Here is a 25,658-nt window from a genome sequence, read left to right as displayed (position 1 = left end):
TAGAACTTAATGGGAATCTTATCTAAGGCTCTGAGAATGTCCCCGGTTTGCTGGGTAGTCATCTCTTCCATAGGAGAACAGAGAGAGTGGAGGGGTGAGGGCTCTTCCTGACAGAGTGAAACGAAGAGCGGAGGGGTGAGGGCTCTTCCTGACAGAGTGAAACGAAGAGCGGAGGGGTGAGGGCTCTGCTTGACAGAGGGAAACGAAGAGCGGAGGGGTGAGGGCTCTGCTTGACAGAGGGAAACGAAGAGCGGAGGGGTGAGGGCTCTGCTTGACAGAGGGAAATGAGCGGAGGGGTGAGGGCTCTGCTTGACAGAGGGAAATGAAGAGCGGAGGGGTGAGGGCTCTGCTTGACAGAGGGAAACGAAGAGCGGAAGGGTGAGGGCTCTGCTTGACAGAGGGAAATGAAGAGCGGAGGGGTGAGGGCTCTGCTTGACAGAGGGAAATGAAGAGCGGAGGGGTGAGGGCTCTGCTTGACAGAGGGAAATGAAGAGCGGAGGGGTGAGGGCTCTGCTTGACAGAGGGAAATGAAGAGCGGAGGGGTGAGGGCTCTGCTTGACAGAGGGAAACAAAGAGCGGAGGGGTGAGGGCTCTGCTTGACAGAGGGAAATGAAGAGCGGAAGGGTGAGGGCTCTGCATGACAGAGGGAAATGAAGAGCGGAAGGGTGAGGGCTCTGCTTGACAGAGGGAAACGAAGAGCGGAGGGGTGAGGGCTCTGCTTGACAGAGTGAAACGAAGAGCGGAGGGGTGAGGGCTCTGCTTGACAGAGGGAAACGAAGAGCGGAGGGGTGAGGGCTCTGCTTGACAGAGGGAAACGAAGAGCGGAGGGGTGAGGGCTCTGCTTGACAGAGGGAAATGAAGAGCGGAGGGGTGAGGGCTCTGCTTGACAGAGGGAAACGAAGAGCGGAGGGGTGAGGGCTCTGCTTGACAGAGGGAAATGAAGAGCGGAAGGGTGAGGGCTCTGCTTGACAGAGGGAAATGAAGAGCGGAGGGGTGAGGGCTCTGCTTGACAGAGGGAAATGAAGAGCGGAGGGGTGAGGGCTCTGCTTGACAGAGGGAAATGAAGAGCGGAGGGGTGAGGGCTCTGCTTGACAGAGGGAAACGAAGAGCGGAGGGGTGAGGGCTCTGCTTGACAGAGGGAAATGAAGAGCGGAAGGGTGAGGGCTCTGCTTGACAGAGGGAAATGAAGAGCGGAGAGGGGTGAGGGCTCTGCTTGACAGAGGGAAACGAAGAGCGGAGCGGGGGTGAGGGCTCTGCTTGACAGAGGGAAATGAAGAGCAGAGGGGTGAGGGCTCTGCTTGACAGAGGGAAACGAAGAGCGGAGGGGTGAGGGCTCTGCTTGACAGAGGGAAACGAAGAGCGGAGGGGTGAGGGCTCTGCTTGACAGAGGGAAACGAAGAGCGGAGGGGTGAGGGCTCTGCTTGACAGAGGGAAACGAAGAGCGGAGGGGTGAGGGCTCTGCTTGACAGAGGGAAACGAAGAGCGGAGGGGTGAGGGCTCTGCTTGACAGAGCCCTAACACAGGGAAACAGAGATGGGGAAATAGACATGAGAAAAGAGTGACATGACAAAACAGCTGTCAAACAAACACATTCTCCCAGGTCAAAAGGTCAAATAGAAAGACCTTACGGTGATTGGCACCGAATGGTAGGGGCTAGCGGAGGCTGGGGTTAGGGGGTAGGGGTAATGATCACAGAAGGTGGTGAGGGTTGAAGGCCAATGAGGGTGTGTGATATGGTAGGGTCGGGGTACAGACTAGAGAGACAGAGTTGAGTTAGAGGAGCTTGAGGGGTGATGAGGTTGTGCGTGGTTTAGCATTTGAAGCATATACAGTGTATTCGGAAAGTATTCAGACCCCTTGACTTTTTCCACATTTTGCTACGTTACAAACCTTATTCTAAAATGGATTAAATTGTTTTTAGATATTTTTGATAAATTATGTATAAAAAAAATTGAAATGTCACATTTACATCAGTATTCCGACCCTTTACTCGGTACTTTGTTGAAGCACCTTTGGCAGCGATTACAGCCTCGATTCTTATTGGGTATGAATGGTACAAGCTTGGCACATCTGTATTTGGGGAGTTTCTCACATTCTTCTCTGTATATCCTCTCAAGCTCTGTCAGGTTGGATGGGGAGTGTCGCTGCACAGCTATTTTCAGGTCTCTCCAGAGATGTTCGATTGGGCTCAGGTCTGGGCTCTGGCTGGGCCACTCAAGGACATCCAGAGACTTGTCCAGAAGCCACTCCTGTGTTGTCTTTGATGTGTGCTTAGTGTCTTTGTCCTGAACCTTCACCCCCAATGTGAGGTCCTGAGCGCTCTGGAGCAGGTTTTCATCAAGGATCTCTCTCTACTTTGCTCTGTTCATCTTTGCCTTGATCCTGACTGGTCTCCCAGTCCCTGCTACTGAAAAACATCCCCACTGCATGATGCTTCCACCACCATGCTTCACCGCAGGAATGGTGCCATTTTTCCTCCAGATGTGAAGCTTGGGATTAAGGCCAAAGAGTTCAATCTTTCATCAGACCAGAGAATCTTGATTCTTGTTTGAATCTTGTTTCTCATGGTCTGAGGGTCCTTTAGGTGCCTTTTGGCAAACTCCAAGCGGGCTGTCATGTGCCTTTTACTGAGGAATGGCTTCCGTCTGGCCACTCTACCATAAATGCCTGATTGGTGGAGTGCTGCAGGGAGAGGCAGGCGCCAATGACCCACTGCAGGGGTCCTGGTTAGATGGGATACAGGGGTAACAGGGAAAGAGGGTTCAACAGAGGCCAGAGAGAGAGAACTGCCACTCACACATTTCCTAGTCCGTTTCAAGTTTTAATGTCACATGCACATGTACAGTGAAATGCCTTTCTTGCAAACTCAAAACCCAACAATGCAATAATCAATAACAATGTAATACTAGAAATAAGAGGAAATATGAAGAATACAATAAAAATACAATAAGAATACAGTCAGTAAGCATACTATATACAGGGTCAGTTAATACCATACTATATACAGGGTCAGTTAATACCATACTATATACAGGGTCAGTTAATACCATACTATATACAGGGTCAGTTAATACCATACTATATACAGGGTCAGTTAATACCATACTATATACAGGGTCAGGTAATACCATACTATATACAGGGTCAGTTAATACCATCAGGGTCAGTTCCAATACCATACTATATACAGGGTCAGTTAATACCATACTATATACAGGGTCAGTTAATACCATACTATATACAGGGTCAGTTAATACCATACTATATACAGGGTCAGTTAATACCATACTATATACAGGGTCAGTTAATACCATACTATATACAGGGTCAGTTAATACCATACTATATACAGGGTCAGTTAATACCATACTATATACAGGGTCAGTTAATACCATACTATATACAGGGTCAGTTAATACCATACTATATACAGGGTCAGTTAATACCATACTATATACAGGGTCAGTTAATACCATACTATATACAGGGTCAGTTAATACCATACTATATACAGGGTCAGTTAATACCATACTATATACAGGGTCAGTTAATACCATACTATATACAGGGTCAGTTAATACCATACTATATACAGGGTCAGTTAATACCATACTATATACAGGGTCAGTTAATACCATACTATATACAGGGTCAGTTAATACCATACTATATACAGGGTCAGTTAATACCATACTATATACAGGGTCAGTTCCAATACCATACTATATACAGGGTCAGTTAATACAGGGTCATACTATATACAGGGTCAGTTAATACCATACTATATACAGGGTCAGTTAATACCATACTATATACAGGGTCAGTTAATACCATACTATATACAGGGTCAGTTAATACCATACTATATACAGGGTCAGTTAATACCATACTATATACAGGGTCAGTTAATACCATACTATATACAGGGTCAGTTCCAATACCATACTATATACAGGGTCAGTTAATACCATACTATATACAGGGTCAGTTAATACCATACTATATACAGGGTCAGTTAATACCATACTATATACAGGGTCAGTTAATACCATACTATATACAGGGTCAGTTAATACCATACTATATACAGGGTCAGTTAATACCATACTATATACAGGGTCAGTTAATACCATACTATATACAGGGTCAGTTAATACCATACTATATACAGGGTCAGTTAATACCATACTATATACAGGGTCAGTTAATACCATACTATATACAGGGTCAGTTCCAATACCATATTCACAACGTGCAGGGATTCTAGAGTGATGAAGGTAGATGTAGATATGTATAGGGGTAAGGTGACTAGGCAACAGGATATAGGATCAACAGAGTAGCAGCAGCTTGTGTGTGTGTGTGTGTGTGTGTGTGTGTGTGTGTGTGTGTGTGTGTGTGTGTGTGTGTGTGTGTGTGTGTGTGTGTGTGTGTGTGTGTGTGTGTGTGTGTGTGTGTGTGTGTGTGTGTGTGTGTGTGTGTGTGTGTGTGTGTGTGTGTGTGTGTGTGTGTGTGTTTGTGTGTGTGTGTGTGTGTGTGTGTATAGAGTCAGTATAAATGTATGTGCATATTATGTGTGAGTGAGCAGATGTTGGAGTGAGTGTGTGTGTGTAGGGCCTTGTGAGTGTGTAGCGCCCTGTGAGTGAGCATAGTCAGGTTGGAAAGAGAGACAGAGTATGGTTTGTGTTAGGATAGAAGGAGAGAGAGTAAGGTTTGTGTTATAGATGGAAAGAGACAGTGAAAAACAATGAAAACTAAACCTTCTATAAACACAACAGAATTTCAGAAGTTAAGGAACACCGGAAGACAAAGACAGACATGGTAAAAACCTCTGTGAGTTTGGACACACACAAACAGTTCTGTGGTAGTACTGTACAAACACACACTTACACAATCACTCACTTACACACACTCTACATGTGCGTGCATGCTCTCTCTTTCGCTCTATCAAACACAGAGAGAGCGAGAGAGAAAGAGAGAGTGTGTAAACCCAATATCCTCTGTGGCCCCCAGGGGCTTTGAGTTCACAGGCAGTGCAGGAAGAGAGAGACTGCATTATCCACATCAAAGCCCTGAATTATCAGCCATAATCAATGCTTCCCCATTATCCCCAGCCCCCACATCTCCCTCTCTCTCCTCACCCATCCGACGCTCAACCTCACACACACTGGCCCATGCATCTCTAACTCTCAGAGCTACATCAGGCCATGCAGTGGGAAGGGAGGGAGAGAGGATAGAGATGTGGAGAACGAGAGAGAGAGGGATTGGAAGAGGGGAAACTAAGAATGATACCGCTTCAAATCAAAATCAAATCACTATCGTGATCATATAGACACAATAGTGTGCGTGCGTGTAACTGTGCGTCCCCCACGCTTGTGTGTGTCATCAACTTATTAGGAAGTGATATACGTACAGGTACCAAGAGGCTAGTCTGACAACGCTGTTCTGCTGTTCGCTACATACTTTAGTCTGAGACTGCCATCATTGAAGTCGTTTGTGGTGATGAGGGGTATGAGGGGTGTCGTACAAAACAAAGTCGTAAAGAGATTGGATTGTCTCTAAACAATAAGAGTATCAAAACCAATTATGATTTTTTTTTTTACCCACGTGTGTTCTGGCTCAACGCATCGGTTTCTGGACCAATCAGATGGCCCGAATGTGTTCGCATTCGGTGAAGGGTCTGCGATGTTCTCAGATCCAGACTTGGGCGTGGTGTACCGTTTGGCCCTAGCAAGAAGTCTGGTTGGCCAGGCAATCAGGAGGCCAGGTTGGTAGGCCAATCAGATAGCAGAGGCCCAGATAATCCCCAATTTTATGAATGAGACAGTATTTTCCTTTAGGAGCCGTAGCTTCCCTCCCGACCTCATTCTCCTGAAGAGAGCAGTTGAAGACCTACCAGAGACCAGCACCACGCCTCATCACTAATTCATGAAGCATGCATAAAACAGGCTACGGAAATGGTTCAGTCAAGAAATGTGTCACAAAAGTTTCTCACGCACTAACAACACAACTAATAATTTTACTTATTTGACTGTAATACTACTAATAGCACTGCAATATCTAACAACTAAAACACTAGGTACTAGTGTCCTACTACTATTACCAAGCATATATAGATCACAGGGCATGTGTGCATCGTCAGACAGAAAGTCCAGTGAATGGGACAGTGAAATGGTTGACAGTCTTCCTGAGCCAAGCCCTACAGGGATATCATGACCTCATTCACTGAGAGCAGAGAAGAGGGGGTCTGCTCCATACCACTCCGTCACTCTGAGGCACAACTGTAGGCCACTGGCCCCCTCTGCTGCCACGAGAAGGTAACTGCATCACAGTGGAACCCTACTGGATAATATAGTAGTTGCCCCGAGGTCGTATTATTGGCGTTTCATAGGTAAAAAGAAAATAAAACACATAAAAAATTTAAGACAAGTGACGTTAAATTGTACATTTTAATCACAGTTCCAAAAAGCAGAGGTTAAGGCCTAAATAGAAAAGAACAGACTGACTTTAAATGTGAGAGCACATTAAAGCTAAGAGAACTTCAGCAGAAAACAATTGAAGGAAAAACATAGTACTCCATACAGTGTTTATTGTGCTTCTAAAATGACCAGATCATCCACTATGGTATATTACCCATAGAACCATGCACCAGTCCATGTCCAACCCAGTCATTCATAGTCTCATACAACCCCCAACCCCAAGCACAGCATTCCATTCAGATAACCCCTCAATCAAAACAAACCCATGCACCTCTTAAGGTTTAAACATGAAACCAAATTAATCTAAAACATATCACAGTTATGTACCATTACCTTGCCACAAAAGAATAGCAAAAGACCAGAACAGAGGTTGCCATTTTTATTAAATGTCTGCCAAAGCGAGTTTCACCATAGTCTTTTTAATTAGCGCATAATTAAAGCATATTTAGCAAACTTATTTACATGCAAAGTAACCATAACGCCTTTAGAGGAGTTGTCCCCAAAAATAGCAGGGTAGTGCTGGCTCCATGGAGGACAGAGGACTAGATCGCTGCACACTAATAAGCACCAACCCCCTCTTCCCTGTCCCCTCCCCAGCCCTCGTGACTGTAGCAAAAGCTTCTACTATAACATATTTGGTCGTTGAGTATTTGGTGTCCCTATCCCAACCAAAGTGAAGCCTCTCATCTAAGCAACCCCATTTGTTCCAAACAACTCATCCCAAATATAGGGGTGTTGACCCTACCACCACCACCACCCTGGCAGCCCTGAGGAAGAGGGAGACGGCAGCTGCAGGGGGGGAAGTGGAGGGACGGACGGAGTGTGGGAGGGAGGCGGAACACCGGGGTCTTCTTGTCGGTCATTCCTGTGCGGAGCAGAGAGAAGCAGCCTCTTTAAGGGGTTGAAATGATTTTCTGTTTCAAAACAAACAACATGGATACAGTCGTTATGGTGTGAAGGACTAATCCATCCGATGTACTTAATTACATGTCTTTTTCTATTTTTCTCACTCAGTATAAATCTGCCACACAACTCTTTCATTATGCCTTGGAAAGACAAAAAGCTTGATCTTATCCAACCCTCTGATTGATGTTGTTGTTTTGACTAGTGTGCTAATGACAGCTTTGATTCAGACGTCATGACAGCTCTAAGACTAACAGTGGATCTCCAATCCCTGGAAAAGTCGGTAATGTCACCCGGAAAGTATTCAGACCCCTTTACGTTTTCCACATTTTATTACGTTACAGCCTTATACTAAAAAGGATTAGATATTTTTAAAAGTCCTTTTCAATCTACAAACAATACCCCTTAATGACAAAGCAAAAACAGGTTTAGATTTTTTCGTGTGCAAATGTATAAAAAAAGGGAAATATGACATTTACATAAGTATTCAGACCCTTTGCTATGAGACTCGAGGCTGTAATCGCTTCCAAAGTTGCTTCAACAAAGTACTGAGTAAAGGGTCTGAATACTTATGTAAATGTCATATTTCCTTCTTTTATTTTTTTAAATACATTTGTACACCAAAAATCTAAACCTGTTTTTGCTTTGTCATTATGGGGTATTGTTTGTAGATTGATGAGGGGAAAAGCAATTTGATCAATTTTAGAATAAGGCTGTAACGTAACAACATTTGGAAATATTCAAGGGGTCTGAATACTTTCTGAATGCACTGTATGTCCACTCCAACTCAATCACTACCTCTTGCATGCTTCTCACAAACAAGGACACCTGTCCAATTAAACATACCATCCTGATGGGGAATTTAGTAGAGTTGGGAGAACATCCATTTATTTTACTACTAACAGACAGAGGCAGAAATGAACATGGTCTCTCCATGCCATCAGTGCCTAGCTCTCCAGGACCACAGAGGGAACAGCATCCATCCATCCATCAGCCTCTCATCATCCCTCCTCACACAGCGACCCCTGGCCCAGCTTCTGACAGGGCCAGATAGTAAAAGCCCAGTAAGGAACCCAAGCTCTCTCCCTCCTGGTACCCATGACAGTACACACAGGGTTAACACTATTTGGCCATGTCAGAATAGACATCACTAATCATATTTCACTTTTAACCACTTACCTTAATTATTTCCCTAATCCTACCCCTCACTTCAAACTCTAAACTGAGAACAATAACTGATAACTTGTCCATTCTAGCATGGCCAGTCTAGCTTATACTTCTTACCTGCTCTACTCTACCTGTTTGATAATCTCCCCTGTCCGGCTCTCGATGACGATGGTCTTGGCATCCTTGACGGGCAATGAAGATTGGAAGTCATCACTCAGCAGGCCCAGGAGGGGGTACTGGTTACTGTACCTACAAATCAGTTATACACAGTAAGGACCGCATACTGTTTGGTTATGTACTTACTGTAGACCAGTACAAAATCCTGTTTTGGGAAACATCACACTAGGCATCCTAAATGACATTAACCCATTTTAGGGGAGCTTCTTCCAAATATTCCCCATAAAATAGGCTCATGGTGTTGTGGGGGGGCTGACCTTTTGGTGATAGTGGTTGTGCTGACATTCTTGGCACTGTCGTTCTTCTCCTGCTGCAGCCGCCAGATCTCCTGATGGTTAAAGGTCAGAAATGGGAGGTCTGATATGAATAAGAAGGGAGGAGGAAGTAGGCCTGTGCTGTAAAACAGGTGTTAATGATGTAGCTAAAGGTGTACAAGCGTGCCAGATAAACACATTCCTAAGGTGTAATTAAAAGAACCCTCCGAGCCACGGTAACACAAGGACTGTGAGAGAATGTAGTCAGACTGGCCGGACCAAAACCCATAACTGGATTATGGGAACAAATTAGATGAAAGACCCTAAAAGCAAGGTTTTTTTCCTAATCCATACCTGTTGGGTTAGTTTGGTTCTCTTAAGGGGATTTAAGTCAGGCAATACATACAAATCTTGTTTGACTTTTTTCTTAGATCTGATCCAAGATCTGTGCCTAAAGGCTGAACAGTGACCAGTAACTAAGACCCCTGACCTCTTCCTGACGTTTGATGACGATCTCCCGCTGCTCCAGTGTTGTCAGCAGCTGTGTGATGCGGAGCTGCAGGCTCTTGTCACCTGATCTCTCCGTGGTGTACTCCGTGGTGATCCGTGTCAGCTGGGTCTGGACAGACACACAGATAGTCAGAGACACACATAGTATAACACTACATACCCATAGTCAGTGTAATACTATATACCCATAGTCAGTGTAACACTATATACCCATAGTCAGTGTAATACTATATACCCATAGTCAGTGTAACACTATATACCCATAGTCAGTGTAATACTATATACCCATAGTCAGTATAACACTACATACCCATAGTCAGTGTAATACTATATACCCATAGTCAGTGTAACACTATATACCCATAGTCAGTGTAACACTATATACCCATAGTCAGTGTAACACTATATACCCATAGTCAGTATAACACTATATACCCATAGTCAGTATAACACTATATACCCATAGTCAGTATAACACTATATACCCAGTCAGTGTAACACTATATACCCATAGTCAGTGTAATACTATATACCCATAGTCAGTAAAACACTATATACCCATAGTCAGTGTAACACTATATACCCATAGTCAGTATAACACTATATACCCATAGTCAGTGTAACACTATATACCCATAGTCAGTGTAACACTATATACCCATAGTCAGTATAACACTATATACCCATAGTCAGTATAACACTATATACCCATAGTCAGTGTAACACTATATACCCATAGTCAGTAAAACACTATATACCCATAGTCAGTATAACACTATATACCCATAGTCAGTATAACACTATATACCCATAGTCAGTGTAATACTATATACCCATAGTCAGTGTAATACTATATACTCATAGTCAGTAAGACTCTATATACCCATAGTCAGTGTAATACTATATACCCATAGTCAGTGTAATACTATATACCCATAGTCAGTGTAATACTATATACCCATAGTCAGTGTAATACTATATACCCATAGTCAGTGTAACACTATATACCCATAGTCAGTATAACACTATATACGCATAGTCAGTGTAGCACTATATACCCATAGTCAGTATAACACTATATACCCATAGTCAGTATAACACTATATACCCATAGTCAGTGTAACACTATATACCCATAGTCAGTGTAACACTATATACCCATAGTCAGTATAACACTATATACCCATAGTCAGTGTAACACTATATACCCATAGTCAGTATAACACTACATACCCATAGTCAGTAAGACACTATATACCCATAGTCAGTGTAACACTATATACCCATAGTCAGTGTAACACTCATATACACCCAATAGTCAGTATAACATAGTCAGTGTAACACTATATACCCATAGTCAGTAACACTAAGACATAGTCAGTGTAATACTATATACCCATATCATACCCATAGTCAGTGTAATACTATATACCCATAGTCAGTATAACACTATATACCCATAGTCAGTGTAACACTATATACCCATAGTCAGTGTAACACTATATACCCATAGTCAGTGTAACACTATATACCCATAGGCAGTATAACACTATATAACCACAGTCAGTGTAACACTATATACCCATAGTCAGTGTAATACTATATACCCATAGTCAGTGTAATACTATATACCCATAGTCAGTGTAACACTATATACGCATAGTCAGTGTAACACTATATACCCATAGTCAGTGTAATACTATATACCCATAGTCAGTGTAACACTATATACCCATAGTCAGTGTAACACTATATACCCATAGTCAGTATAACACTATATACCCATAGTCAGTGTAACACTATATACCCATAGTCAGTATAACACTATATACCCATAGTCAGTGTAACACTATATACCCATAGTCAGTATAACACTATATACCCATAGTCAGTATAGTCAGTATAACACTATATACCCATAGTCATAACACTATATACCCATAGTCAGTGTAACACTATATACCCATAGTCAGTATAACACTATATACCCATAGTCAGTGTAACACTATATACCCATAGTCAGTGTAACACTATATACCCATAGTCAGTGTAACACTATATACCCATAGGCACCACAGTCAGTGTAACACTATATACCCATAGTCAGTGTAATACTATATACCCATAGTCAGTGTAACACTATATATAGTCAGTGTAACCTATATAGTCAGTGTAACACTATATACCCATAGTAGTGTAATACTATATACCCATAGTCAGTGTAACACTATCATACCCATAGTCAGTGTATACCCATAGTCAGTATAACACTATATACCCATAGTCAGTGTAACACTATATACCCATAGTCAGTATAACACTACATACCCATAGTCAGTAATACACTATATACCCATAGTCAGTGTAACACTATATACCCATAGTCAGTGTAACACTATATACCCATAGTCAGTATAACACTACATACCCATAGTCAGTAAGACACTATATACCCATAGTCAGTGTAACACTATATACCCATAGTCAGTATAACACTATATACCCATAGTCAGTATAACACTATATACCCAGTCAGCGTAACACTATATACCCATAGTCAGTATAACACTGCATACCCACACTCAGTATAACACTATATACCCATAGTCAGTGTAATACTATATACCCATAGTCAGTTTAATACTATATACCCATAGTCAGTGTAACACTATATACCCATAGTCAGTATAACACTATATTCCCATAGTCAGTATAATACTATATACCCATAGTCAGTGTAACACTATATACCCATAGTCAGTGTAACACTATATACCCATAGTCAGTGTAATACTATATACCCATAGTCAGTGTAACACTATATACCCATAGTCAGTGTAATACTATATACCCATAGTCAGTGTAACACTATATACCCATAGTCAGTATAACACTATATACCCATAGTCAGTATAATACTATATACCCATAGTCAGTGTAACACTATATACCCATAGTCAGTATAATACGAAATACCCATAGTCAGTGTAACACTATATACCCATAGTCAGTATAAAACTATATACCCATAGTCAGTATAATACTATATACCCATAGTCAGTGTAACACTATATACCCATAGTCAGTATAATACTATATACCCATAGTCAGTATAACACTATATACCCAGTCAGTATAACACTATACCCATAGTCAGTATAACACTATATACCCATAGTCAGTATAACACTATATACCCATCGTCAGTAAGACACTATATACCCATAGTCAGTAAGACACTATATTCCCATAGTCAGTGTAACACTATATACCCATAGTCAGTAAGACACTATATACCCATAGTCAGTAAGGCACTATATACCCATAGTCAGTAAGACACTATATACCCATAGTCAGTAAGACACTATATACCCAGTCAGTGTAATACTATATACCCATAGTAAGTGTAAAACTATATACCCATAGTCAGTATAACACTATATATCCATAGTCAGTATAACACTATATAATATTTCTGCCCACAAGTACAGTCAGTACTGCTACACTACCTCCAACTGTGCAGAAAAGCCCAACCCTGTATCCATACATTTCTGTAGGCTTCTTACCCTGAGGCTCTGCAGTTCCTTGTCCTTCTCCTGGCGCAGAGCAGCTAGCTGCTCCGAGTACTGACGTGACAGCTCCTCTGTCTTAAACTGAATGGTGCTACTGCTGCACTGACCGGCCAGCTGGATGAAAACAGATGCAGAGAGAGACAAGTTAGTTAAGGAAGTTGGTTCTATGAGAATAATTCTACAGCCAGAAACTATAGTTAAGTAATCATGGGCAGGAAGAATTGGTGAGTTTATTCTAGCTCTGAAGTGAGGGTTAGAGTCAGAGATGGAGAGTAAAGTGAGAGTACCTTCTGTTTGAGCATCTCGTTCTCCTTCTCCAGGGCTCGGTAGCTGCCCTCCAGTTCTCTGATGCGGAACTCCCTGCCTGAGTCTGTACTGTGGCTGCTCAGGATCTGAGTCTCCAGGATGCGCTGGCTGGAGCTGCTCTCCTTCAGAGATATCTATATGGATGGATGGACAGAGTTGCTCACACATATACTGTATACACACAATGCACTAACATATAGTGCAGAGGAGGTGTACACACAGGCAAACCTACACAAGCAACACACAGTGGAAGACACACACAAACAAACTCCCCCAACACACACCTGTAGCTGTCTGTTGTTCTCTCGTACAGCCTCTAGGAGGCGGTCATACTGCTCAGCCTGGTCAGCCTTGAAGCTTAAGTCTCTCTCCAGGGTCTCCTTCTCACTCTCCAGACGCTGGGTGAACAGAGACCAACGAGACCAACGTTTGTTGTCGTGAAGATAGTAACATTAGTACTTTCAAAAAAGTTATACTTTAAGGAAAATGGTTTTATACATTTGTACATTTTAATGTTTAGCTCACAGAATTGAATTTAAAAGTAACAGCGTCCCCTGTCAGTCATCTAGCGCAGTGGTTCCAAACCAGGGGTACCTCTGGGGATACTTGGCCTATCCATAGGGGGTACTTGAGAAGACCCATGACACCATAGGCTTACTGGTAAAATACCCTGTGAGGGGGAACTTCAGGGGTACTCCGAGTAGAGCAAAAAACAGTTGGTGGTACAGTAACCGAAAAAGGATGGGAACCACCGATTCTAGTGCATTTATAAATCATTAACAGAGACAGACGCAGTAATACTCCGTAAGACTACCTACATGTATATTTCAATGGGACAGTTTAGAAAAGAGCCATTAGAGGCTACTTTAGGGGTCCACGCCCCAGGTCTTACCCTCAGGTCCTCTGACATGTGGATCAGCTCCTCCCTCAGGCTGCTGAAGGTGGTCAGCAGGAGACGCATTGTCTTGTCAGCTGTCATACGGGTCTGAGAGAGTATGAGAGAGAGGGAGAGGAGGTCAGAGAAGATATGTGAGAAAAACAAGAGTGACAGGAGAAAGTGATTAATAGAGGGAAACACAGCGAGGGAATGTTCTGGGAGAACACTGTTAATAAACAGCCAATAGAAACAGGTCTTACCTGCAGCAGGTAACGGATCTGCTGTTTGGTCAGTTCAGATGCTCCTTTGGGGATCAAGTCCTCGATGTCCTCTCTCTCCATCTGGACAAATACACACACACACGTTTAGTCTTTCATGTTTCGAATGGTTACCTTCTTCTAAAGAGCACTTTGGGCGCCTAGTGAGAAAATGAAGTTACTAACAAAACCATTTTGCTTTTCCCTACTGCATTCAAAAAGTATTCAGATTCCTTCCCTTTTTACAAATGTTGTTACGTTACAGGCTTATTTGAAATGGATCAAATAAATATTTATCCTCCTCAATCTACACATAACACTGCATAATAGCACATTTAAAATCATTAAAAAAACAGAAATACCTCATTTACATAAGTATTCAGACCCTTTGCTATAAGACTCAAAGTTGACCTCCATCATTCTTAAAAGGGAGAAGTTTAGAACCACCAAGACCAAGACTCTTAGCGCTAGCCGCCCGGCCAAACTGAGCAATCGGGGGAGAAGGTTCTTGGTCAGCGAGGTGACCAAGAACCCGATGGTCGCTCTGACAGAGCTCCAGAGTTCCTCTGTGGAGATGGGAGAACATTCCAGAAGGACAACCATCTCTGCAGCACTCTACCAATCAGGCCTTTACGGTAGAGTTGCCAAACGGAAGCCACTCCTCAGTAAAAGGCACGACAGCCCACTTCTAGTTTCCCGAAAGGGCACCTATAGGACTCTCAGACCATGAGAAAAAGATTCTCTGGTATGATGAAACCAAGATGGAACTCTTTGGCCTGAATGCCAAGCGTCACGTCTGGAGGAAATCTGCCACCATCCCTATGGTGGTGGCAGCATCATGCTGTGGGGATGTTTTTCAGTGGCACGAACTGGGAGACTAGTCAGGATCGAGGGAAAGATGAATGCAGCAAAGTACAGAAAGAACCTTGATGAAAAGCTGCTCCAGAGCGCTCAAGACCTCAGACTGAGGCGAAGGTTCACCTTCCAACAGGGCAATGACCCTAAGCACACAGCGAAGACAACGCAGGAGTGGCTTCTGGACAAGTCTCTGAATGTCCTTGCACTGAGTAAAGGTTCGGAATACTTATGTAAATGTCATATTTATTTTTAAAATATTTTTTTTATACATTTTCACACCAAAACTCTAAACCTGTTTTTACTTTGTCATTATGGGGTATTGTTTGTAGATTGATTAGAGAATAAGGCTGTAACGTGGTCTGAATACTTTCAGAATGCACTGTAACTGTTTAAACCGGACGGTACAAGACTTATAAGATGTACTGTGTAAAACCATCATGGTAGCCGCCTCTCCCTCCCTGCTGTACCTTGTAGTCATTGCTGGGGTCCAGGAGGTGTTTCCTGGGAGAGAGATGGAAAGGTAAACACTAAAGAACATGACAGGCCATGAGGCACACACACACACACACACACACTTAGTCTAATTCTAATCAGACTGGTCTATAAATCATTGCTGTGTCTCTACACAGGTTCACATGGATGCAGGACAGGGAAACAGAGGGGTGTGTTTGCTCAGTGAATCACAGGTACTATGAGTAAACAGAGTCTATAGAAAGAGAGAGGTCTGACTGACGGTTGTAATTAAGGGACTCCTTGGGAAACATTGTTGCTGAGCAGATTATCCCCAAAACCATTAGGGAGTTGTGCATTCCACAGCGTTACTGTACATATTATATGGCCTAGCTAGTGAGTCTAGAAAGTTTATGTAAAATGTGTTGACTCTGACTACTAGAGCATGTTCTTTAATGGCCCCAGGCGCGTTATATTCCACCAATACTGTAGTCTCTATGGGTTACAGAGTAGCAGTGCCTGCACCTCAAACCTCATCCAGTATTTTATGACCTAACCTGACAAACCTCATCCAGTATTTTATGACCTAACCTGACAAACCTCATGCAGTATTTTATGACCTAACCTGACAAACCTCATGCAGTATTTTATGACCTAACCTGACAAACCTCATACAGTATTTTATGACCTAACCTGACAAACCTCATACAGTATTTTATGACCTAACCTGACAAACCTCATACAGTATTTTATGACCTAACCTGACAAACCTCATACAGTATTTTATGACCTAACCTGACAAACCTCATCCAGTATTTTATGACCTAACCTGACAAACCTCATCCAGTATTTTATGACCTAACCTGACAAACCTCATCCAGTATTTTATGACCTAACCTGACAAACCTCATCCAGTATTTTATGACCTAACCTGACAAACCTCATGCAGTATTTTATGTTCTAGCATGACAAATTGAATTAGAGCAAGTGTGACATTCTGAACCAAGTGTGAAACTGAGGTGAGGAGAGCCAGAGCTAACACTGATTATTTAAATACTCAACCAGCACCCAAACTACCCCTACAGTTTAGAAGGAGATGGAGTTACAGTACTTTCTCCCTTTGGTTTCTGTCTTGCTTCCTTATTGTTTTTCTTAGTATGTTATGTTTTATGGTTGGTGCTGGAGGAAAAACAAAGCTATACCAAAGCTATAAGCATTAATAAGGCTTTATGTTGAAAAACCTAAACCCACCGTCCGCGTATCTTGGCCACGTGTTCTGAGATGCACGTGTGGATGTCACAGTTCTTCCTATAAACCTCCGCCAGCAGCTCTCCAAAGAAACGTGTGTCCATCTTCACCAGTGGTTGTACCTCCCTCACATTGCACTTTATCTTCACCTGAGACACGTTCTCTATCACCCTCTCCACCACCCTCTCCTCCACACTGGCCTCTTCTACCTCCTGAGGAAAAAGAGAGGGAAAAAGTTCAATCTTACACATCAATCTATCACAAGCAAAAGAGAGAGACATCTACAATCATTGAATCAATTACCCGAAAGTCGGTTTCCTCCAATACAACACATGCAACTGTTCCTTGCCCCAAAAATACAAATTGAATCATATAATTTTCGGTATGGTAAAACATTTTCAGTGTAAACTTAAATGACTAAAACTAGATATAAAGCATGTAGAAAAGATAATAGAACAATATATTATTTAATAAGTACATTTTGGAGAACTACGACTCACCAAAATAAAAACTAGACAGTCAGGGAGAATCTATAATGCAAAAAATGGCATGGCATGGGGCCACAATTGATTTTGCTATAATGTTTAAGTCACTCAGATCACATAAGAACACGGCATGAGCCACTGCAAAATGTGTAGAATGGTACATTTTCTCTCAGCTCAATGGGAAAATGTGTAGAATTGCAGGAAACTTGCTTTGAAAATGCAATTATTCTCTCAGCCCCATGACAAAATGAATAGAAAACTATGCAGGAAACTATCTTTAAAATGTTCTTTCCACCCCCAAACTATGTAGAATTGCATGCTTTAAAACGCTAAATGTTGTCTCTTCGGCCAGAGGGCCTCTAACAGAACTCTGCTACCCGATCCGAGCTCGACGGGCCCCGACGTTATAGATCGGGTTAGGACCGGGTATAGCCTGTTTTTCATCAATAACTAAAGTACGGGTAGTGCTCGGGTATCACCAAATTGATCACTAACATTTTGAAGCTGAGCCATTTGCTTAGAGTGATCAAAAGTAGCTTACTGCTCTCTCACGTCTCTTTGGTCGTTGAGCAGAGCCAGAGATACTTTTGAGGAGATGGGAAACTCCATTGGAATCATATTAATAGTACTCAGACTAAGCAGAGGGCATGCAGAGCGAGTTGACCGTGTGCAGGGTGCGATCAAGTGAGACAGAGAGGAGCAGTTAACGGATTTACTCAAATTTAGCAGAAGCAATTTGGCTTGGGTAGGGTAGGGCCTGAACGTCACGGGCATGGGGAGGGCTCGGCCTTAAAATTCATGCCTGTGCAGGGCTCTAGCCCTTAAAAAACATTTACGCTAATTTGACAACAGCTGTATCCCTTCTAGCCATGACCCTTTTTTGTGCTATAAGCCTTTTTTATGGTTCTTCATAGAACCATTATTGAGAATGGTTCTATAAAGAACCGTTCTTAATCTCAAAGGTTCTACAAAGAACATTTTGAGGAAACAGGGTTTTTCTTCTGGTAGCGATATTAAAATTCCATAGGTGTTAATTCACAAGTTGAATGAGGTGTGCTAGCCCTAGAACAGCTGGGGGTCCCTGAGGAGAGAATTGAGAACCACTGCTTTTGTCAACAGTCCTCAACTGACACAAGGCCTTAAAGGAGTCTTTCAAAAGACCATAACTAACCGTAGCCATATTTAATATGTAAAGACAAAACACAACAGATTAGATAAACTGGAATGACTCTCTCACTCACAGTTGCACAAAAAGAGCTGTGAGCAAACCACACCGCAAAATATTAGAATGAGCCGCCGCCCCTACATTTTACAGGTCAGTACAGGAAGAACCATCATGCTCTCACAACACTGGCTCAGTTTGAACTTCATCCACTCAGAGATAGGGTTGGTTCAGCGACTGGATCCTGGTGCCTCATAATGGCTGGCTGGCCTACATCAGGACAATCAATAGATAGGGCCCGTCTATTGTAGGCAATAGCTTAATAGCTGCCGCGGTCATCCCCCTCTTCAAAGAGGGAGACACTCTAGACCCAAACTATAGACCTATATCTATCCTATCCTGCCTTTCTAAGGTCTTCGAAAGAAAAGTTAACAAACAGATCACCGACCATTAAGAATCCCACTGTACCTTCTCCGCTATGCAATATGGTTTCCGAGCTGGTTATGGGTGCACCTCAGCCACGCTCAAGGTCCTAAATTATATCATAACCGCCATTGATAAAATACAATATTGTGCAGCTGTATTCATCGACCTGGCCAAGGCTTTTAACTCTGTCAATCACCACATTCTTATCAGCAGACTCAACAGCCTTGGTTTCTCAAATGACTGCCTCGCCTAGTTCATCAACTACTTCTCAGACAGAGTTCAGTGTGTCAAATCGGAGGGCCTGTTGTCCAGACCTCTGGCAGTCTCTATGGGGGTGCCACAGGGTTCAATCCTCAGGCCGGCTGTGTTAACTAACCTCCAGACGAGCTTCAATGCCATACAACTCTCCTTCCATGGCCTCCAACTGCTCTTAAATGCAAGCAAAACTAAATGCATGTTCTTCAACCGATCGCTGCCCACACCTACCTACCCGTCCAGCATCACTACTCTGGACGGTTCTGACTTAGAATATGTGGACAATGACAAATACCTAGGTGTCTGGTTAGACTGTAAACTCTCCTTCCAGACTCACATGAAGCATCTACAATCCAAAATTACATCTAGAATCGGCTTCCTATTTCGCAACAAAGCATTCTTCACCCATGCTGCCAAACATGCCCGAGTAAAACTGACTAACCTACCAATCCTTGACTTAAATAGCCTCCAACACTATACTCAGCAAATTGGATGCGGTCTATCACAGTGCCATCCGTTTTGTCACCAAAGCCCCATTTACTACCCAACACTGCGACCTGTATGCTCTCATTGGCTGGCCCTCGCTTCATATCCGTCCCCAAACCCACTGGCTCCAGGTCATATATAAGTCTTTGCTAGATAAAGCCCTGCCTTATCTCAGCTCACTGGTCACCATAGAGGCACCCACCCGCAGCACTCGCTCCAGCAGGTATATTTCACTGGTCACCCCCAAAGCCAATTCCTCCTTCGGCCACCTTTCCTTCCAGTTCTCTGCTGACAATGACTGGAACGAACTGCAAAAATCACTGTAGCTGGAGACTTATATCTCTCTCACTAGCTTTAAGCACCAGCTGTCAGAGCAGCTCACAGATCACGGCACCTGTACATAGCCCATCTGTAAATAGCCCATCCAACTACCTCATCACCATATTGATATTTATTTTATTTTGCTCCTTTGCACCCCAGTATCGCTACTTGCACATCTTCTGCACATCTATCACCTAAGTGTTTAATTTACCATGCTTTAATAATTTTGCCACTATGGCCTATTTATTGCTTCCCCCCTTATCCTACCTCATTTGCACACACTGTACATAGACTTTCTCTATTGTATTATTGACTGTATGTTTGTTTATTCCATGTGTAACTCTGTGTTGTTGTTTGTGTCGCACTGCTTTGCTTTATCTTGGCCAGGTCGCAGTTGTAAATGAGAACTTGTTCTCAACTAGCCTACCTGGTTAAATAAAGGTGAAATAATAAACATAATAATAATCATTTTACATTGAAAACGTCAGAGAAAAAGAATGGGCTGTAGAAAGAGTCTCAGATATTCCTTGATGTAATCTTGGCTAATTCACAAATCTAGAAATCGGATGTTTATGTTTTTGGCCTGATCTGATCAGAGTTTCAGTCTGGTTTTGCCTGGTTTCACTGTCAGTAGATTGAGAGAAGATAGTGTTCTCTGTCTGATCTCTTCCTCCATATCAAATGTCAAACCATGGTAGGTGTGGTGGAACTGCACAGCAGCCAGTCAGGCCATATTCCAAAGGGGAGACTGTTTATTTTCAGCAAACTTAACAGGTGTAAATATTGGTATGAACATAAGAATTGAACAAGTTCCACAGACATGTGACTAACAGAAATTGAATAGCGTGTCCCTGAACAAAGGGGGGGTCAAAATCAAAAGTGACAGTCAGTATCTGGTGTGGCCACCAGCTGCATTAAGTACTGCAGTGCATCTCCTCCTCTCACAGTTCTTGCTGTGAGATGTTACCCCACTCTTCCACCAAGGCACCTGCAAGACATCCGATCCTCGTTTGCTAAGTCAAACAACACCGCTGGTTCTGCTCACACTGCCCTACCCTGTGCTCTGACCTCTTTCTCCCCTCTCTCTCCAGATGAAATCTCGCGTCTTGTGACGGCCGGCCGCCCAACAACCTGCCCGCTCGACCCTATCCCCTCCTCTCTTCTCCAGACCATTTCCGGAGACCTTCTCCCTTACCTCACCTCGCTCATCAACTTATCCCTGACCGCTGGCTACGTCCCTTCCGTCTTCAAGAGAGCGAGAGTTGCACCCCTTCTGAAAAAACCTACACTCGATCCCTCCGATGTCAACAACTACAGACCAGTATCCCTTCTTTCTTTTCTCTCCAAAACTCTTGAACGTGCCGTCCTTGGTCAGCTCTCCCGCTATCTCTCTCAGAATGACCTTCTTGATCCAAATCAGTCAGGTTTCAAGACTAGTCATTCAACTGAGACTGCTCTTCTCTGTATCACGGAGGCGCTCCGCACCGCTAAAGCTAACTCTCTCTCCTCTGCTCTCATCCTTCTAGACCTATCGGCTGCCTTCGATACTGTGAACCATCAGATCCTCCTCTCCACCCTCTCCGAGTTGGGCATCTCCGGCGCGGCCCACGCTTGATTGCGTCCTACCTGACAGGTCGCTCCTACCAGGTGGCGTGGCGAGAATCTGTCTCCTCACCACGCGCTCTCACCACTGGTGTCCCCAGGGCTCTGTTCTAGGCCCTCTCCTATTCTCGCTATACACCAAGTCACTTGGCTCTGTCATAACCTCACATGGTCTCTCCTATCATTGCTATGCAGACGACACACAATTAATCTTCTCCTTTCCCCCTTCTGATGACCAGGTGGCGAATCGCATCTCTGCATGTCTGGCAGACATATCAGTGTGGATGACGGATCACCACCTCAAGCTGAACTTCGGCAAGACAGAGCTGCTCTTCCTCCCGGGGAAGGACTGCCCGTTCCATGATCTCGCCATCACGGTTGACAACTCCATTGTGTCCTCCTCCCAGAGCGCTAAGAACCTTGGCGTGATCCTGGACAACAAACTGTCGTTCTCAACTAACATCAAGGCGGTGGCCCGTTCCTGTAGGTTCATGCTCTACAACATCCGCAGAGTACGACCCTGCCTCACACAGGAAGCGGCGCAGGTCCTAATCCAGGCACTTGTCATCTCCCGTCTGGATTACTGCAACTCGCTGTTGGCTGGGCTCCCTGCCTGTGCCATTAAACCCCTACAACTCATCCAGAACGCCGCAGCCCGTCTAGTGTTCAACCTTCCCAAGTTCTCTCACGTCACCCCGCTCCTCCGCTCTCTCCACTGGCTTCCAGTTGAAGCTCGCATCCGCTACAAGACCATGGTGCTTGCCTACGGAGCTGTGAGGGGAACGGCACCTCAGTACCTCCAGGCTCTGATCAGGCCCTACACCCAAATAAGGGCACTGCGTTCATCCACCTCTGGCCTGCTCGCCTCCCTACCACTGAGGAAGTACAGTTCCCGCTCAGCTCAGTCAAAACTGTTCGCTGCTCTGGCTCCCCAATGGTGGAACAAACTCCCTCACGACGCCAGGACAGCGGAGTCAATCACCACCTTCCGGAGACACCTGAAACCCCACCTCTTTAAGGAATACCTAGGATAGGATAAAGTAATCCTTCTCACCCCCTCCCCCCTTAAAATATTTAGATGCACTATTGTAAAGTGGTTGTTCCACTGGATGTCATAAGGTGAATGCACCAATTTGTAAGTCGCTCTGGATAAGAGCGTCTGCTAAATGACTTAAATGTAAATGTAAATGTAAGTTCCCGGACATTTCTGGGGGGAATGGCTCTAGCCCTCACCTAACTGACCTAAGACTGGGAATTTGTACGAGGATTAAATGTCAGTAATTGTGAAAAACTGAGTTTAAATGTATTTGGCTAAGGTGTATGTAAACCTCTGACTTCAACTGTATATACACACAGTACCCGTCAAAAGTTTGGACACACCTACTCATTGCAGGGTTTTTCTTTACTTAAAAATGTGTTTTTCTATATTGTAGAATAATAGTGAAGACATCAAAACTATGAAATAACACATATGGAATCATGTAGTAATAGTGTTATATTTTAGATTATTCAAAGTAGCCACCCTATGCCTTGATGACAGCTTTGCACACTCTTGGCATTCTCTCAACCAGCTTCACAAGGTAGTCACCTGGAATGGTTTTCAATTAACAAGTGTGCCTTGTTAAGCGTTAATTTGTGGAACTTATTTCCTTTTTAATGCATTTGAGCCAATCAGTTGTGTTGTGACAAGATAGGGGTGGTATAGAGAAGATAGCCGTATTTGGTAAAAGACCAAGTCCATATTAAGGCAAGAACAGCACATATAAGCAAAGAGAAACGACAGTCCATCATTACTTTAAGACATGAAGGTCAGTCAATGCAGAGAACTTTGAACGTTTCTTCAAATGCAGTCACAAAAACCATCAAGCGCTATGATGAAACTGGATCTCATGAAGACCGCCACAGGAAAGGAAGACCCAGAGTTACCTCTGCTGCAGAGGATGAGTTCATTAGAGTTACCAACCTCAGAAATTGTCAATTAACTGCACCTCAGATTGCACTTCACATAGTTAGTTACAGACACAAGTTACAGACACATATCAACATCAACTGCTCAGAGGAGTACGTGAATCAGACCTTCATGGTCAAATTTCTGCAAAGAAACCACTACTAAAGTACGCCAATAAGAAGAGACTTGCTTGGGGCAACAAACACGAGCAATGGACATTAGACTGGTGGAAATCTGTCCTTTGGTCTGATTAGTCCAAATTTGCGATTTTTGGTTCCGACCGCCATCTCTTTGTGAGACGCAGAGTAGGTGAACAGATGATCTCCGCATTTTGGGTTCCCACTATAAAGCATGGAGGGAGGAAGAGGTGTGATGGTGTGGGGGTGCTTTGCTGGTGACACTGTCAATGATTTATTTAAAATTCAAGGCACACTTAACCAGCATGGCTAACACAGCATTCTGCAGTGATACGCCATCCCATCCGGTTTGTGCTTAGTGTGACTATCATTTGTTTTTCAACAAGACAATGACTCAAAACACACCTCCAGGCTGTGTAAGGGTTATTTGACCAAGAAGGGGAGTGATGGAGTGCTGCATCAGATGACCTGGCCTCCACAATCACACAGCCTCAACCCAATTGAGATGGTTTGGGGTAAGTCGGACCGCAGAGTGAAGGAAAAGCAGCCAACAAGTGCTCAGCATATGTGGGAACTCCTTCACGACTGTTGGAAAAGCATTCCAGGTGACTACCTCATGAAGCTGGTTGAGAGAATGCAAAGCTGTCATTAAGGCAAAGTGTGGCTACTTTAAAGAATCTAAAATAAAATAAAATATTTAAAAAGGATTTGTTTAACTCTTTTTTTGGTTACTACATGATTCCATATGTGTTATTTCATAGTTTTGATGTCTTCACAATTATTCTACAATGTAGAAAATATAACATTTTCCTACTGTAGAAACTCACTTTGTGAAGTCCACAGGAATGAAAATTAATGAATTCAACAAGCATGTCTCACTAATGTCACTAATAAACATAGTCATGGGTTGTAACTGTACAATTCACTTGAATTGGCAAGACACGCTGGGAAATTATATTGGGGGAGTGGCTTAGTGGGGGTGTGACTTTCAAGAAGTGTTATACCAGTTTAAGTGGTCTATGGTTATATTCATTAAAGTTTTAGCATGTCTGCTGCCAGTTCTAAAGTATTTACAGTATAAGCGCTTACATAAGAGCATGTGGCGATAAAGACCTGTAAATATTTTTGTAAATGTCCATTACCCAACCTTGTCAAGAGATATGAACCTCTTGGTGTAAGCAAGGGGGGTTCAACGCAATATTAAAAATACTATATGAGGTGTTATTGCATAACACTGAAAGTGTTCATTGCCTAACATTAACAAAGTGTAACATTGTCAGCACAAAGCACACTGTTCATTTAACACTCAAAAGTGTGGACCAGTATAGACACCGACCCAGGGTTAAATTTAACATGGTCAAACACTGGATAATTTGCTGTGCAATTTTCTGGATTCAGGTTCACTGAAACATCGTTTTAAGCTTTGTTTTACTTTTAACAGTTACAGCTGATTTCAGGATTTGTATATCGAGTCGCTCTACTTAAATGTTTGTCATCTGATGTATTTGTTCCAGTCTCTGAATTGTTTAATCGAACGCCAGCTCCTGATATTAGGGCATAAAAAGCTATTTCCTGTCCCGAGCTTGTTTCCCCTGTTTTTTACTGGCTGAACAATGATAGTTTTCATCCCATATTGCCAAACGTCATAAAAACTGCACCCTCAACTTCATAACTCCTTTGCTAGTTATTCAATCATATAACTAAGACATTTGCTGGAAAGAAACTTGAAAATTATTTCTTTTGTTGAATAGTCATGACTGGTTCATGCTATTTTGTGTGAC

General features: G+C 43.1%; 1 protein-coding gene across 4 annotated transcripts in view; it reads right to left on the bottom strand.

Annotated features, from left to right (window-relative positions):
• Window positions 1–6,427: 6,427 nt before the first annotated feature.
• Window positions 6,428–25,658, bottom strand: part of pof1b (POF1B actin binding protein) — a 39,205-nt gene continuing 19,974 nt past the window's right edge. For 2 of the 4 annotated variants that reach the window (XM_046305570.1, XM_046305573.1), the window contains exons 3-13: window positions 17,059–17,267; window positions 15,825–15,858; window positions 14,503–14,583; window positions 14,258–14,350; window positions 13,650–13,763; window positions 13,347–13,499; window positions 13,054–13,173; window positions 9,468–9,596; window positions 8,981–9,051; window positions 8,664–8,795; window positions 6,428–7,341 (exon numbers count right to left, since the gene is read on the bottom strand). In XM_046305570.1, the coding sequence (XP_046161526.1) occupies window positions 8,669–8,795; window positions 8,981–9,051; window positions 9,468–9,596; window positions 13,054–13,173; window positions 13,347–13,499; window positions 13,650–13,763; window positions 14,258–14,350; window positions 14,503–14,583; window positions 15,825–15,858; window positions 17,059–17,267 (1,131 nt within the window). In that variant the 3' untranslated portion in view covers window positions 6,428–7,341; window positions 8,664–8,668. Of the gene's footprint in view, window positions 7,391–8,663; window positions 8,796–8,980; window positions 9,052–9,467; window positions 9,597–13,053; window positions 13,174–13,346; window positions 13,500–13,649; window positions 13,764–14,257; window positions 14,351–14,502; window positions 14,584–15,824; window positions 15,859–17,058; window positions 17,268–25,658 lie in introns of all 4 variants that reach the window. The other 2 variants (XM_046305572.1, XM_046305574.1) reach the window with 2 other exon arrangements.

Source organism: Oncorhynchus gorbuscha, linkage group LG16 (assembly GCF_021184085.1).
Source record: "Oncorhynchus gorbuscha isolate QuinsamMale2020 ecotype Even-year linkage group LG16, OgorEven_v1.0, whole genome shotgun sequence".
Classification (NCBI taxonomy): Eukaryota; Metazoa; Chordata; class Actinopteri; order Salmoniformes; family Salmonidae; genus Oncorhynchus; species Oncorhynchus gorbuscha.
The sequence above is the reverse complement of the archived record's forward strand: the minus strand, read 5'-3'. Positions and strand labels throughout refer to the sequence as shown.